The sequence below is a fragment of the Schistocerca gregaria genome, chromosome 2, assembly GCF_023897955.1.
Source record: "Schistocerca gregaria isolate iqSchGreg1 chromosome 2, iqSchGreg1.2, whole genome shotgun sequence".
NCBI lineage: Eukaryota > Metazoa > Arthropoda > Insecta > Orthoptera > Acrididae > Schistocerca > Schistocerca gregaria.
The window spans coordinates 168,142,648-168,160,368 of NC_064921.1; the positions used below are offsets into that span (position 1 = coordinate 168,142,648).

The following is a 17,721-nucleotide window of genomic DNA, read 5'->3' on the forward strand; positions in this document are numbered from 1 at the left end:
TTACTCTGCTATTCACAATAAAGTGCCTGGCAGAGGGTTCAATGAATCACCTTCATGCTGTCTCTCTACCGCAATCGGAGGAGAAACCTGGTGATTCAAACTTCAAGAGAAGATCCCATCCCAACGAAAAACGTCTTTGTTTTAATAATTGCCACTCCAATTCACGTATCATGTCTGTGGCACTATCTTCCCTATTTCGCGATAGTACAAAACGAGCTGCCCTTCTTTGTACTTTTTCGATGTCATCCGTCAGCCCACCTGATGCGGGTCCCACACCGCACAGCAATACTCCAGAATAGGGCGAACAAGCATGGTGTAAGCAGTCTCTTTAGTAAACCGGTTGCACATCCTAAGTGTTCCGCCAATGAATCGCAGTCTTTGGCTTGCCCTACCCCCAATATTATCTATGTGATCGTTCCAATTTAGGTCATTTGTAATTGTAATCCCTAAGTATTTAGTTGAATTTACGGCCCTCAGATTTGCGTGACTTATCGCGTAATCGAAACTTAGTGGATTTCTTTTAGTACTCATGTGAATAACTTCACACTTTTCCTTATTCAGGGCCAATTGCTACTTTTCGCACCATACAGATATCTCATCTAAAACATCTTGCAAGTTGTTTTGATCATCTGATGACTTTACAAGACGGTAAATGACATCATCTGCAAACAATCTAAGACGGCTACTCAGATTGTCTCCTGTGCCGTTTATATAGATCAGGAACAATAGAGGGCCTATAACACCTCCTTGAGGAACGCCAGATATTACTTTTGTTTTACTCCATGACTTTCCGTCTATTACTACGAACTGTGATCTTCCTGACAGTAAATCAAGAATCCAGTCGCACAACAGAGGCGTTACTCCGTAGGCACGCAGCTTGATTAGAAGACGCTTCTGACGAATGGTGTCGAAAGCCTTCTGGAAATCTAAAAATGTGGAATCAATTTGACATCCCCTGTCGATAGCACTTATCACTTCATGTGTATAAAGAGATAGTTGTTTCAGAAGAACGATATTTTCTGAATGCGTGCTGACTGTACGTCAAAAAATCGTTTTCTGCGAGGTACTTCATATTGTTCGAATAGAGTATATGTTCCATAACACTACTACAAATCGACGTTAGTGATATAGGCCTGAAATTCAGCAGATTACTCCTACTTGCCTTTTTGGGTATTGGTGTGACTTGAGCAATATATCCAGTCTTCCGGTACGTATCTTTCTGTGAGCGAGTCGTTGTATATAATTGCTAAATACGGAGCTATTTTATCAGCATACTCTGGGTGGAACCTGACTGGTATACAACCTGGACCGAAGGGCTTGCCTTTATTAAACGATTTAAGCTGCTTTGTTACACCAAGGATATCTACTTCTATGTTTCTCATCTTGGCAGTTGTTCTTGATTGGAATTCAGGAATATTTACTTCGTCTTCTTTGGTGCAGGAATTTCAGAAAACCGTGTTTAATAACTATCCTTTACTGGCACTGTCATCAGTGAGTTCACCGTTGTTATCGCGCAGTGAAGGTATTGATTGTGTCTTGCCAGATCTGCTTTGTAAATTTTAGGACTTTGTTTTTACAAAACAGATCTTATAATGGTCATTACAGACAGAAACCGGTAATCTACTAACTTACATTTCTGGTTCAGTGTTGGGATCTTTCTCGTGATGCTACTCAGATGGCTCAGTGTTTGATTGGCCTAGCATTTATCTATCTGTGGACCTATGATACCAGATCTGAAACGTTTCTTATCAAGTGCTGGGGATTTCCTCAGGAGCCATCAGTCTCCAGATGGCTAAATAATGTTATAGGTTCTGGGTTATCCATCTCAATAATTGCGATTCTTCAGGAAAATACCAATTACAGGGGAGAATAGTTTCAGGTCCAGTGCTGGTATTTTCCTCAAGTGTCACTGTTCTTTAGCGGCAACGGCCTTGCCGCAGTGGATGCACTGGTTCACGTGAGATCATCGAAGTTAAGCGCTGTCGGGCGTTGTCGGCACTTGGATAAGTGACCATCCAGGCCGCCATGTGCTGATGCTATTTTTCGGGGTGCACTCAGCCTCGTGATGCCAATTGAGGAGCTACTCGACCGAATAGTAGCAGCTTCGGTCTAGAATACCTTCATTATGACCAGGAGAGCAGTGTGCTGACCCCACGCCCCTCCTATGCGCATCCTCCTCCGAGGATGACACGGCGCTCGGATGGTTCTGATGGGCCACTTGTGGCCTGTAGACGGAGTGGAGTGGTCACTGTTCTTTAGACGAGTGAATACTGTTTCAGGTCCAGTGGTTATGACTGAAGAACAGTGACTCCTAAGAATGGTAGCAGTTTCTTCTTCTTCTTCTTATTATTATTATTATTATTCCTAGCACATTCTCACTGGAGCAGGGTGCGCTTTTCGGTTAGTGCACACCATTCCTTACATTCTAGCCCGTTCAGTGAGTTCTTGGTCTTGCATTCATAGTGTCAAGCCTTCTTAATTCAGAACTTCTGTAGTGTCTCTGGCCTTCGACAGAATGGTAGGCTGAGCTGATGAATGAAGTAGGTTGTAACCATAGAGAATGTCCGTACTGTCAAAGTCTCCTTTCACGCATCTAATCTTGATCAGAGCCACTCCAACCAGATGTCAGATCCTTATAATGTTGATATGGTCGAGCAGGGAAAAGCCCAATGGTCTTCTCAGCATATACATTTCCATGGCATGTAGTGAGTGTTCAACACTTCCAGGTATGGGCGAGCACTCGGTACCACGTAATGCCACTGCCCTTACCATTGTGTGGTATGCCTTCGAAGAACGCCAGAGGTGCCTCTGAGTCTCTTCCAGGCCGCTTTGACTTTTGCTCGCACAGCCGCATTTACGTAGACGTCACTTTCTTGTCGAGAAGCTAGATATTTGGATGTAACCTGGCCTCTTGGCCCATTGGAATGAAGGGTTCACTAGATGGCGACGAAACCGGCGGTGAGGCGGGCAGTAATTGTGAGACGCGTTCCGTGGTGTGTTGACAGCTGCTGCTGCTGGAGGAGAGCTGGCGCGACCTGTTCGTGGTGGGCGCGGCGCAGCTGATGCTGCCTCTCGACGTGTCGCAGCTGGCGGCGCTGCTGGGCTCCAGCAGGTCCCTGGCGCTGCTGCACCAGCTCAGGCTCTTCCAGGAAGCCCTCCTGAGGTTCGCCCACATGGCCGTCGACGCGCACGAGTACGCCTGCCTCAGGGCCATCGTCCTCTTCAAGACAGGTCAGCCACTTGACGCTCTCGCGTTCGTAATAAATTAGTCAATACTGTTGTTGTGTCCAGTCCGGTGTCCGCCTTGAATGCAGCATTCCCCTTTCGAGGATGGGTTCGAACCTCGAGTACAGGGTCAATCATATGTAGACTGAGAAAGAAGGAAGATTGGGTTTAACATCACAACGATGCTCATGGAGCCAAAGCTCGGATTGGGGAAGGATCGAGAAGGAAATTAGCCATGTCTTCCTGAAATGCACAATTCCGACGATTGCCTTAATACACTACTGGCCATTAAAATTACTACACCACGAGGATGACGTGCCACAGACGCGAAATTTAACCGACAGGACGAAAGATGCTGTGATATGCAGATGATTAGCTTTTCAGACCGTTCACACAAGGTTGGCGCCGGTGGCGACACCTACAACGTGCTGTTGTGAGAAAAGTTTCCAACCGATTTCTCATACACAAACAGCAGTTGACAGGCCTTGTCTGGTGAAACGTTGTTGTGATGCCTCGTGTTAGGAGCAGAAATGCGTATCACCACGTTTCCGACTTTGATAAAGATCGGATTGTAGCCTATCGCGATTGCGGTTTATCGTATCGCGACATTGCTGCTCGCGTTGGTCGAGATCCAGTGACTATTAGCAGAATTTCAATCTGTGAGTTCAGGAGGGTAACACGGAACGCCATGCCGGATCCCAACGGCCTCGTATCACTAGCAGTTGAGATGACAGGCATCTTATCCGCATGGCTGTAACAGATCGTGCAGCCACGTCTCGATCCCTGAGTCAACAGATGGGGACGTTTGCATGACGACAACCATCTGCACGAACAGTTCGACGACGTTTGCAGCAGCATGGACTATCAGCTCGGAGACCATGCCTACGGTTACCCTTGACGCTGCATCGCAGACATGAGCGCCTGCGAAGGATTACTCAACGACGAACCTGGGTGCACGAATGGCAAAACGTCATTTTTTTCGGATGAATCCAGGTTCTGTTTACAGCATCATGATGGTCGCATCTGTGTTTGGCGACATCACGGTGAACGCACATTGGAAGCGTGTAATCGTCATCGCCATACTGGCGTTTCACCCGTCGTGATGGTATGGGGTGCCATTTGTTACACGTCTCGGTCACCTCTTGTTCGCATTGACGGCACTTTGAACAGTGGACGTTACATTTCACATGTGTTACGACCCGTGGCTCTACCCTTGATTCGATCCCTGCGAAACCCTACATTTCAGCAGGATAATGCACGACCACATGTCGCAGGTCCTGTACGCGCCTTTCTGGATACAGAAAACGTTAGACTGCTGCCCTAGCCAGCACATTCTCCAGATCTCTCAGCAATTGAAAACGTCTGGCCAATGATGGCCGAGCAACTGGCTCGTCACAATACGCCAGTCACTACTCTTAATGAACTGTGATATCGTGTTGAAGCTGCATGGGCAACTGTACCTGTAGACGCCATCCAAGCTCTGTTTGACTCAATGCCCAGGCGTAACATGGTCGTTATTACGGCCAGAGGTGGTTGTTCTGGGTACTGGTTCTCAGAATCTATGCACCCAAATTGCGTGAAAATGTAATCACATGTCAGTTCTAGTATAATATATTTGTCCAATGAATACCCGTTTATCATCTGCATTTCTTCTTGGTGTAGCAATTTTAATGCCCACTAGTGCATATTTTGGAAGAAAATGGTGGATTGCCAAACGGAGATGGAATCACTGTCTTTGCGAATTTGAGCTTAGTTTTTTAACTTGACTTTAGCGTAAGTTTTGGTGGTTGTTTGGTTTTCATTTGACCGCCTACATGGGGCGTTAAGATATTTATCCCACTGCGACAAGACACGATCAATTCCTGTTTCGTAGAAAGTGGTCGGCCACTAACGGATCTACAACCGCATCCATAAATGTACTTCCTCGCCCGACTGAGGCCGACCTCCATGCATATCTCTCTGCAGATCACGAAAGATTTCAAAATCACACGGTGAAAGATCCCGGGTGTACGGAGGATGCTGCAGTGTTTCCCAACCCAATGGCTGAAGCGCAGCCTTTTTCGATTGGCAGTGTGGTGTGTGCGTGATCGTGCAGTATGATGATTCCGCCAGACAGCGTTACCGGGCGTTTTCACTTTGTGGTGCGTCACAGTTTCTGCAAAGTGTCTTCATAGAGCTGTGCGCTGACTGCAGTTCCATGCTCTAGGCACTCGACAACCAGAGCTCCCTTTAGTCGAAGGATGTCATCGTGACCTTACCGTAACTTGTGCGAATAACTTCGTATTTCTTTGGCAATGCAGATGTGGGATGTTTCCACTGTTAGATTTGCCGTTCGCCCTCGGGCTGTCGGAATGCTGTCGGCTTTTAGTACCCGTAAGTCCATTAGCTGAACACACTTACATGGACTATTATGGACGTCAGGAACAGGTAATGAAATCCCCGACTCCTTTCAATACACAGCAGATCCGGTAAGATATAATTTTTACCTCTTCGACTTTTCCGCTATTTCACGAATTACAGCGAATCTGACAATCAACATTTTTCCGTAGGTACTGCAGTTTTTAAGTGGAATGCCGATCCCTTAACATACGCAGGGAAAGAATGACGTAAGTGCCACACCTGACACGTGCTGACTCAGTGACTATAAAAATACACAGCTGTTACCGTTTTCCTCGGAACCGTACCGATTATAACGCCATTTTCTCGGTAACTGCCAAGAGTAAGGACGCAAATTGATTAAAAGTAAATTTTCCGTGCGTGTTCCGACAACCAGAGCGAGGGTCCGGGAAGAATTAATGCGCGGCCACACAACCATGCGGTCCGGCAATTTCAAAGAACCACTACCGGCCAGGCCGAAGGTCTTCGCCGAACTAATGGTCTGGTTTGAAATTCATGAGATGACCGAGCCTTCGTAGCACAGCCGCGCTACACCGAGAGGGGCGAGGAATCGCGTGTCTGCCACAGTTAGGGCATTGTACGACCTCCCAGAGTACGAGAGAGGTTCGTTCCTCAACATTTTCCACCACCAAAAACAAATCACACGGGAATTACGTTCGTAGCTTCGGAAGCACATCCACCCGCCATATAAATGTACAATAAATCACGAAACTGAGCTCTTCAGTTTTTTATTCAAACTATTTTGTATTGCAGTTCACTTTTCAGGTCGAGTATCTCAGTGACGGGAGTCGCACATTGTTGACACTAAAAATACTGAATTACTTCCTTTCCGATTTCTGCTTCGATGGTTGGCATTCAACGGTTGTGATTTACTGTGCAGTCGAATGGTTCAAATGGCTTTGTGCACTATGCGACTTAACTTCTGAGGTCATCAATCGCCTAGAACTTAGAACTAATTAAACCTAAGGACATCAAACACATCCATGCCCGAGGCAGGATTCGAACCTGCGACCGTAGCGGTCTCTCGGTTCCAGACTGTGCAGTCGAATGAACGCGTTTAATGAAAGGGAAGGATACATTAAAATCAGATACCGACACATTATTTACTACCGTCAAAGAGTGTTCACTTCTCTACGGAAGTGTTTCTAACTAAATATGTGACATCAACACCTCACGCTATAAAAATAGATGACGTTCGGAGCTAAAGAACATCGTACAAAGAAAGTCCTTAAGAAAATTTCATACCTTACATCAGCTGCCGCAAAACTTGATAACATATCCTGTGTCTGTTCTTTTCAAACTTCCTATTACAATCTATGTGATAATGGGAAGCAAAGACTGGTATCTTGCAAATCAAGCAATACTTCGGTTCAAGTAGGAAGAAGGGGCACTGGAAATGGATACTGTACATAAAATGTGTAAGAACACATATGAAGCTTTTCATCCGTGTATAACATTTGTGACCGAATGAAAGTGGCATACTGAAGTAGACGTAACACTCAAAAACAACAGTGTGCTATTTGAAAGTGGAAAACGCGTTCAACTCAGACAGAAAAATAAAATACAAGACTGAAGGCAAGAGTTAGACTAGTACTACAGTCAAGGGCAGTACATGACGAAATGACTCTTAATAACGTACCTGAAATAAATGTGAATCTTTTCTCACCGCCGGCCGGAGTGTCCGAGCGGTTCTAGGCGCTACAGTCTGGAACCGGGCGACCGCTACGGTCGCAGGTCCGAATCCTGCCTCGGACATGGATGTGTGTGATGTCCTTAGGTTAGTTAGGTAGTTAAGTAGTTTTAAGTTAAGTTAAGTCGCATGGTGCTCAGAGCCATTTTAACCATTTTTTTTTCACCCATGTTGGTCAATGTGCACTAATGTAATCAATGTGCTTACTGTTTGGTATTGTAATAGTGATTTTTCTAAGCCTATTAAAAAGACACTAAATGGCAACACCAGTTGAAATTCAGGATTGGCGGTTTTTGCTTATCCTATTTGTTGCGCCTGAAAAGTGGAAAAAGACAAGTTGAGAAACTTGTATAATTTTTTAATGTTATTTTGATATTGTCAAACTGTTACCTTCCCTTAACATTTGTTGTACGTGTTCATTTCCTAATATCATTTGGAATTACTTTGCGCATATCTGCACGTCTCGTGAGCAGCACATCTCATAACAAAGACCCGAAGTTCTAAACTAGAAATAAATGTTCCCTACCATGATTTCACGAAGCAAGTAATCAAAAGTCGTTTACTAATTATTCCTTGAGTAAAGATGCATAATCCGTAACTACCTTCCACTTACTTACTTTCACACTTCAGTGCTGGTGCAGCGTTATGCGATAGAAAACACGTAGATGTTCGTGTCAGAGGTTTTTGTGTCCGGAGCTTAATTGGTTGTGAGTCTGGTGCACGGTGATAAACTTCTGATAGCCTATACATGATATAAACTTGCTGTTCCCAAACAAGGAGTATTAGGCAGAAGGGTGGAAGGTTAAAATTTAATGCTCCATCGGCACTTGTAATGGCACTTTAACCGACACTGCTTTTTTTGTGATCATCGAATTCTGGGCAGCAGTTCGGCCATAAAGAAAACGTGATTGCCCCCCGATGAATCATTTTATCACAGACCTCTGAATGTGAATTACGTTGGAAATCCTATGCGATAGTCGTCGAGGATGTCCGTGGAGTACGCTTTAAAGTTCCGTGGAACCTATCAAATATGTATGTACATCTTCCAGGGCGATCAATGCGTGCAGAGCTTCCGTATCGTTCCTTATTCACAAATATAGCGTGTGTTCTAAATGTAGCTCCTGTGCAGTGTCTGTTACGGAATGCTCGAACCTGGGACCAACTACGGCGCGTTTCAGTTCAGTTCTCACCTTTGATCCACACAGGAGACAGTTACAAAATACTGACGAACAGGAGATGCGTACCGCTGGCGGTTACATAGGCCAACGACAACAAAACCCGTTCTTTGAGGCCTCAGAAACTTCTTGTCTGCATAATGTATCTATATCCTAGCTCACAGACCACCCGAGCTTCTGCAACGTTGTCAATTTACTGACTTACTTTCGTTTTGCACCCTAGATAACATTAGGGATGTAGCCAACCTTTCGGCGTTAATCAGAGCAGTGCTAGAAAGTTCCACCGCGAAACATTCGCCTCGTTTCTCTTGCTCGCGTTGCTACTCAGACGCTGCTAACCTGAAAAAATAGATTAGACGCCGTTTAGGATTCTACAAACTACATCATTTATTCTCTACTTTCAGAAACAGCCCTTCCGACGTCCTTAATGACCATTCCCAAACTGAGATGATGCTCAGTTCCTAATGTCAGCGAAATCGACGGGGTATTCTACGCTTCCTTCACTCTTCATCAACAACCTTGTTCCTAAACACAGCTTTACGCAATTACCGACGAATCAGAAACAGTCGATGGGGTACGTAAGGCCACCACAGCAAAAGTTTTGTCTGTCAGTTGCTCCTTACGAAGACGATGGAGGTAATCGTCGGAAGTTCCTACGTTTTACCCTTAAATGACGCGGGAAGAAGTCCAAGAATGTTTTATACCACAACCAGTCACAATATTTCTAAGAATCGTTAATTAACGGCAGCAATTATACGTGATGTGAGCTTCGTTCCGTGTGAGGCTCGTTGCCCTCAGACTCTATATGGCCACTAAAGTCAACTGACATCCCAAACGCTCGGCCGGCCTGTGTGGCCGAGCGGTTCTAGGCGCTTCAGTCTAGAACCGCGCGACCGCTACGGTCTCAGGTCCGAATCCTGCCTCGGGCACGGATGTGTGTACTGTGCTTAGGTTGGTTAGGTTTAAGTAGTTTTAAGTTCTAGGGGACTGATGACCTCAGATGTTAAGTCCCATAGGGCTCAGTGCCATTTGAACCAATCAAACGCTCGGAACTGGGCACTTACAGGTCGTAGGTATCATCGTTGTGAACCCCACGTATAGTTACTGTCTGCACGGCTGTGTTCACTCATAGTGCTTAGTGGGCGATGACGGTTATACTATACTTCCATTTTATATGTTGTAAATCATAATAATGTCAATGTTGTGAGTGTTTTTTTTTTTACTATTGTAGTTCTTAAATCAACAGCATGACACGCTTCTCTCAAATTTTCGGCAGAATGCCTGTCAAATGATGTGTTTTCCTGAAACAGTTTCTTCGACATTATGGTAAAGCGATGTAGTAACCAGTCATTAAAACATTATTATTACTGTCATATTAAATATTTAATATATTTTGTTGTTGTTCTTATTATTATTAAAATCGGAGAATCTGGAGCAGCTATACGAGTGCCTAACAGAGGGGGGGGGGGGGGGGGGCGGGGGGGGGGGGGAAGCAACAAACGGTAACCCCCGCACTGAAGCGAACCCTGGATCCACACCTGAGCAGAAGACCGTTTAACTGATGGCTAGTGGTCTAAACGTTCTCCTCTGTAGCTCCCTGTGGACAAAAGTTGTGCAAACCGGCGGTCGTCATTAGGTACGCGCAGCGACTCTGACACAGGGGTTTTCCACTGCCGTTAGCCGCTACCTGCGGCCGTTGTTCTCCGTAAGACATGAATCCAGCTACCGTTCAGCCTGAGGCATTCCTCCGTCTTGTTCAAGAGGTTATAGCATTTGTAGATCTACACGGCTTCTCAGTACGAACTATTGTGGTGAGCTCTTTCCTCAGATAGAAGGGGGATTTCGGCCAACTTTATACAAAGGTGCAGAGGACATCGTAGCCATTTGTTGACATATTACCTGCCGGCTATTGTCCCAAGATGTTCAGCGGACGTTTATTGATTTTTGTGGCATTCCACCAGCACAGCTGGCTGGCATTGTTGAAGATTCCCTCTCCATTGCTGGTGACGGACTGCAGTCGGGTCCCCAGGCTGAGAGTGTATCTGCCTGTAGCACCAAAGTATCGGGGATTTTCCATTGTCATTACCGCTGTGATTCTCCCCTTGTTACCTGCAACGATCGTTTCTCGCGATACGGGAATTCAGGATCCGCTTACCATGAGCTTTTCTTCTCTCTCGTTGAAATTATTGTCATGTAGTGGATTTGTGTGCCTTCCCTGAACAAACTGGAGCGATAGCTCTCATCCACATCGAAAACCTGTGTATGAGCGAATATTGATACGTGGCCTGCTTCACAGTGGGGATGCTCCGTCAGGGCTTAATTCTTTCCCAGAATGCAAAAATGTTTATATCTATGACTGATGGAGCATTCGGTCATACGAACAAAGACTTTTCCACGTGTACACGGTATGCGGTATACCCCCGACATTGCGCGTGGGTTCATTTCGTCCCTTACCGATCTGCGACACTTATTCATTTTCTCGGGTTTTTTGTTGGAAATGATTTGAGGAATTGTACAATTATCTCACCTTGTGTCGATTTTCGATACAGCTGTGGTCCAGATTCTCACCATCCCTCATGATCAGAAAGTCTAGAACCGTTGGTTGTTGATCTTTTCCTAGCAAATTTGATGCTGGCATGGATACCGTTCGGATGTCTTAGGAAGGCACTTACCTGCTACCATGGTTCCACACGACGAGGGTGTCATCCATGTATTTGAGCCACTGTCGTTTTACGAAGTACTGAATACAGTGCCCGCTTTTCGAATTGCTCCATAAAAAAATTGGCAGTCACAGGATTTGACAGACTTGCTGTGCAGTGCCTACCAGCTGTTCCTAGAAATTACTATTTCACACAAAAGCAACCTGACATGCTGCACGCATGGGAACAGCTTGATTATTTCATACGCGAAAAGGGAACGAATGAGCCCTTGGTAGCGTAGCCTTGTAAATAGCGAAAGATCTGAACTGACCAGGCTGTTGTTCAGCACAACTTTTCAGTTCATTCTGAACGCATTCGTCCCATCCTTGTGAGGTTGCAGGAGCTGTGCCAGATGTTTCGGGAGTTCGTGTTTCGGCTAGCGGTAGTTATGATTTATCGCGGAAGAAGCCCAATAGAATGTTTGTTTCCAGAAGAGACAAGGCCGGCAGACGGCGGGATCCGAGCCGGATACATCGCACAATCAGTTCTCTTGACGTGGAAAGTTATTACTTGGAGCAGCAGCTAAAGAGGACGTAGAGAAAAGGATAATTCGATTTCAGAGTACAGTCAACATCGTGTTCATTAGGCACAAAACAAAAGCGCAAAAACCTAGGAGGAAACCGTGGCGTTACGGAAGGAACCAAACCAACTTTCAGGTCACATGGCTTAGGAAAAGAGCAGAGAATTTAAATGGGAATTAGTAATTTGAGACTTGCCGTCTAATAAGCTGCAGTGACAGATTATGGAAACTCTACCTAAAATTGACGGGGGCCGTAGTGATTACGTGTTGTTGCAGTGACTGCAGCAGTAACTTGTTTATTTTTTAACGCTACCAGTCACAATATTTATTTATCTATTTATTTAACATGATATTATACGTTTCGAGAATGTGCTGCTGCTCATCAAGCGTTTATTACTGCTTGCATACTAAAACAGTTACCAAATAGTTAATTTTAGATTATTTCAGCAACTTTTGTTTCCATACAATATGCAATAAAAACATCTGATGAGCAGAAAGACATTCCAGAAACAGCGTTGATTCATTGTATCTATGCACGTTGCACATCTTCCTTTAAACTACTACATCGATTTCTAAACAAACTTGGTGCAAACAAAACATATCATTATTTGGAATTCAGCACTCTATGGTTGAGACCCGCCTGCTCCCATAGGGGCGGTGAGGATACTGAAGCGTAACTCATGAATGTCGAGAGCACTGTTAACCAAATTTTGTACGACGTGACTGGTAGCAGTAAAAGACAAATAATTTGTTCTTGAGAATAGTTATATTTATAGTCCATGACTGCGATTTCGGTTACATAACCATTCTCTGACCAGAATATCCACGGTGAGGCAGCAGATGCGGCGGCACTTATGAAGTGACACTGTGTACTATGTATCATTAAATTGTATAGAAATTCACTATCATTAATGGTGCCCACTCTGTTACCTTTTAACATGGTTATACAGAGTTTACCGTAATTAACATCAATAACTGATGCAGGAAAAATATACGATAACATAAGCAAAAGCCTTACACTAAATATGCACTAGCAAACGAGCCGTTAAGGAGATATCCGCGAAGTGTATTCAACCAGAGACGTCAGTATGAAATATTATCGTAGTTGGTTAAAATGTATTTGAAATGTAAACTTTTTAATCACATCCCCTTCTGATCGGGATCAAATATCACCCATGACAACGGTTAAAAAGGAGTACAGAAGTGCGTCAACACGTTACAAGGTACGATTTACTGCACACAGGTACCCATTAAAATGTTCGACGTGTGGTCCTCGTATTTGGATGCAATACTACCGTCGTGTCTGTAACGATTTACGAATTTTTTAAAACACAACCGAATCACGTCCTAATCTTGAAAGAACCGGATAATTCGTCACTTCAGTTATTCAACCGTATCGACACATTTCCTGAGGAATTATTACAGACAGATAAATCGAGAATTGAGTTCAGGTGATCTTTCAAGCCGAAGCACTAATCAGTCCATCCACATTGAACCGTATTGGTGAGTGAGATGTAGTCTTACAGCAGGAGCTGTAAATTATATCATACACTGTACAATTGAAAACAGTCAAGACGAGTAAATATAAAGCGATATAGACTGCTTTAAATTCAGTTTGTAAAACAGATTAGCAAGCTGGATACTGAACCTCATTGCTTTAGAATGCGGTTTCGGAGTATTTATCGCTACTCTATCTAAATACGAAAAGTAAACAGACATGTCCAACATTACTAAACACGTCGAATAAAATGGTGTAATGAAACATAAGTAGCTCGGATTCAGAAAATACCGTTCTTGTCGAACACAACTGGCTCTTTTTTCACAAGCCATCTCAAATTGATTCCATATTTCTAGGTTTCCAGGAGGCATTTGACACATTTCCCGACATGTGCTTTTAATGAAACGGCGTTCCTACGGAACAACGACTCAGTTCTTCTACTGAATTCATGATGCTCTATATGAAAGTAGCAGTTCGCAGTAACTGACGGGAAGCCTTCTAGTGAAACCGAAGCAATATGTAGGTTTTTCCAGATAAGTGTTACAGGTCCTCTTCTGTTCTTAATCAATGAAAATTATCTACGAGACAATCTGAGCAGCCCTCTTAGACTGTCTGCAGATGACACCGTTGTTTTGGGGACCAATAAAGTTATCTGAAGATGAAAACGAATTCAAACTGGTTTAGGCGAAATATCTGTATGGTATAAAAAGTGGAGATTGTCCTTGAAAGACTAAAAAGTATTCAGTGCAGCACACGATTACCAAAAAATCGGAATTACGATTACGAACAACTTAAAGCTGAAATTTTGGAAATCTGTGGTAATGTCTTATAGGACCAAACTGCTGAGGTCATCGGTCCCTAAGCTTACACACCATTTAATCTAACTTAAACTGACTTACGCTAAGGACAACACTCACACCCATGCCCGATGGAGGACTCGAACCTCCGACAGGGGAGCCTCGCGGACCGTGACAAGACGCCCCAGACCGCGCGGCTACTCCGCGCGGCAACTTTAGCTGGAATAGTCACATAGAATATGCTGTGGGGAAGACGAACCAAAGACTGCGCGTTACTAGAACAACATTTAGAAGATATAAAAAGTCCACGGAAGAGACGGTCTACACTACGCTCGTGTGTCCTCTTCTGACTATGGCTTCGCCGTGAGTGATCCTTAACGTATAGGATAGACAGAGGAAATCGAAAAAGTTCAAAGAAGGTCGGCTCTTCTTGTATTATCACCAGGAGAGTGTGTCATGTATGCGAGAGGCGAATTAGGATGGAAATCTTTAAAACAAAGGCATTTTTCGTTGTGGATGATACCTTTTTATGACAGTGCACTTACCAATCTCCATCTCCAAATGCAAAATATTTTCTTTAGTCCAGGAGAAATCACCGTCGTAACAAAATAAGAGAAACTGGCGCTCTCTTGGAAAGATTTAGACGTTCATTTTCCCCGTTTGTTATTGGCGGGGGAACGGTCGAGAAACAGTATGAAACTGATCCTATGAACCCTTTCCCAGGCACTAATGCGCGAATTGCACAGTAGTCATGTAGATGTGAACGTCGTTACCTATGTACTCAAACATTCGCATAGCTGCAAATTAAACCGTTGGGAAAAAAGAGTATCATTAGCTTTCGCTTCCAAGACTTCGGCGGCCATTATGTCATACTAGCTTTTTGCCCCCGGCTTCACCTGCGTACGTATGTCACATACATTGTACACACATGCCACATATTTCACACAAATTTGTACTCATATTTCATCCGTAACTAGTGCATTTCGCCCTTTATTTCCGTCCGAATTTTGAGGCAAATTGTTATTCTGCCAGTAACTGACTGTCGTCTCGAGAAGGACTGTCTCTGGCAACTGATTTTTCTGTGTTTTAGACCACGCGACTCGAGAGAGGACGTTAAATGTATCTGTAGCATTGATCTTTGGCCCTGAAACACGATGTGGTTCACATATTGAACAACTCAAACGAGACAGATTGCGCTTCATGCTTTTAAAGTACTTCAATTCAGCTAATTACAGGAAAGAAATACAAACAGGTAGTTTCCTGAAGTTTCTAGAAGTTACCCTTCGTCATCTTCAGCTCCACCCAACGTGGTAGCAGGCGTATCTTACTCCCAAAAGTGGATTCATGAAAATAATGAGTCATGAATATACAACATTTGACTAACATTTTTCCTGACATTCCCGAGTTAGGGCTCTACGTCACCCTCTTTATAACGCCACCATATAGGTGGTAGGTAGCTCTTACCGCACAGAAACCTTCGCACAGCAAGTGAACAAAGTTTCATCATAATCAGATGAATGAGATAGGAACGGGCAGAAGATTAACATTTTTTATACAAGACGGAAAAAAATCGCAAAACTATGGAGGCGTTGTGCGACAAAAACGAAAGTTAACTGACATGTCTCAACATCTGAAAGATGACGTCTATCCCAATTGCGTGCCAGTCGAATAAGAGTGGCGCTAGTAGTGCCACTGTGAGGATGTATATCAGACGTGCTTTAAATACACTCTGTAACGGTTTCGAAAGTTTTGAAGAATGTCTTCAAGGTCACAAAAACGCCATACCAACACCTCACCGAGTTTGAGCCAGGTCGTTTAATAGGGTTACTAAATGTTAGATGTTCCTTCTCCGATACTGGAGAAGGACTTGGCAGGAAGGAGTCACTGTAGATGACTGCTGGCAGTGGTGGTCAATAGAATGTGCGGTCACAAGATCGCGTGTCCCCGGACGAGCACGTGGCGCTACCGAGAGGGTAGACCGTATTGTTCGGCGTATGGCTCTGACGCATCGTAGAGCATCTGCAGCAGCAATTTGAGCAGCAGTTGGCACCACAGTAACAAAACGAACTGTTACAAGTCAATTACTTCAAAAACAGCTCCGAGGCAGACGCCCTGTAACATGCATTCCACTGACCCCAAACGACCGCCATTTCGACTTCAATGGTGTCAGTCGAGAGCTCAGTAGAGGGCAGGGTGAAGGTCTTTTGCGTTTTCTGATGAAAGATGGTTCTGCCAGTGACAGCCGTGTGTTGGCTAGGGGGCAGTCATTTGTAAGCATGCAACCAACATGTCTGTGTGCTAGGCCTCCTCCTTGACCTTTGGTCTGGGGTACAATTTGGTCTGACAGCAGCAATACTTTCATAGTTACCCTACGCACCCTGACTGCGAAACTGTACAACAGTGTATTGTTGGGCTGCCATTCATGAACAGCCTTCCGGGGGTGTTTCCGAAAAGGATAACGCCGGCTCACAAAATGGCTCTGAGCACTATGGGACTTAACATCTATGGTCATCAGTCCCCTAGAACTTAGAGCTACTTAAACCTAACTAACCTAAGGACATCACACACATCCATGCCCGACGCAGGATTCGAACCTGCGGCCGTAGCGGTCGCCCGGTTCCAGACTGTAGCGCCTATAACCGCTCGGCCACTCTGGCCGACGCCGGCTCACAAACCACTGTTATAACCCATCGTGCTGTAGAGAGTGTCGACATGTTACATTGGCCTGCTCGGTCACCAGATCTGTTTACAATCGAGCACATATGCGACACCATCAAAGGCCGGCCGGTGTGGCCGTGCGGTTCTAGGTGCTTCAGTCTGGAACCGCGTGACCGCTACGGTCGCAGGTTCGAATCCTGCCTCGGCCATGGATGTGTATGATGTCCTTGGGCATGGATGTGTGTGATGTCCTTAGGTTAGTTAGGTTTAAGCAGTTCTAAGTTCTAGGGGACTGATGACCATAGATGTTAAGTTCCATAGTGCTCAGAGCCATTTGAAAACCATTTGACACCATCAAACGACAACTCCAGGGTCATCGATGAACAGCGTTGACTGTCCCTGTACTGGCCACCAAGTGTTGCAGGCATGGAACACTATCCCACAAACCGACATCCGAAACCTTAGAGCACAATGCATACACGTTTGCATGCTGGCATTCAACAGTCTGACTGTTACACCGGTTATTAATTTACCAGAATTTCACATTTACAATGACTTATGTCGGACTTAAAGTAACCTGTGATCTTGCAGTGTTAACCGCGTACATACTTTACCTAGACTAATGTATTCAGAAAATTTCATTACTCTACATTAATTTTTTAGTGTTGCGATTTTTTTTATAGCATCGCATATTAGATGATTAGTCCTTGCCAGCCTGGGTTCTCGCGTTGGTTCAGTGGACACCCGCTGTGCGACCGCGCGGAGCCGTCACCGCGCGCCAGCTTATTTTGACACTCGGCATTGTCCTGACCGCGAGGAGGCCGGCCTGCCCCCTGCGGACCCCGACACACGCGTTTACAAAGCTAGCCGAGTGTCGGCGCAAGTAGGAGCTGAGAGCCAGCCGTGGGTCCGTCGAGGGAATTCCAGGGCCCACTGCCGGCGCTGCTTGTTTGCGAAAAACAGCGTCGGCGCGCCTTGTGCCGCGGGTCGGATTAGCAGACGCGTCGCTGGTCAAAGCCCCGCCCAAGGCCGCCGCCGACAGATCTGCCCGATCGCCGCTCT

The 17,721-nt window shown here is 45.0% G+C and overlaps 1 protein-coding gene across 1 annotated transcript in view; it reads left to right on the forward strand.

The window, feature by feature from the left end:
* Window positions 1–17,721, forward strand: part of LOC126336599 (nuclear receptor subfamily 2 group E member 1) — a 76,982-nt gene that overhangs the window by 49,725 nt on the left and 9,536 nt on the right. The window contains 1 exon segment of the mRNA XM_050000466.1: window positions 3,006–3,231. Coding sequence (XP_049856423.1) covers window positions 3,006–3,231 — 226 coding nt within the window.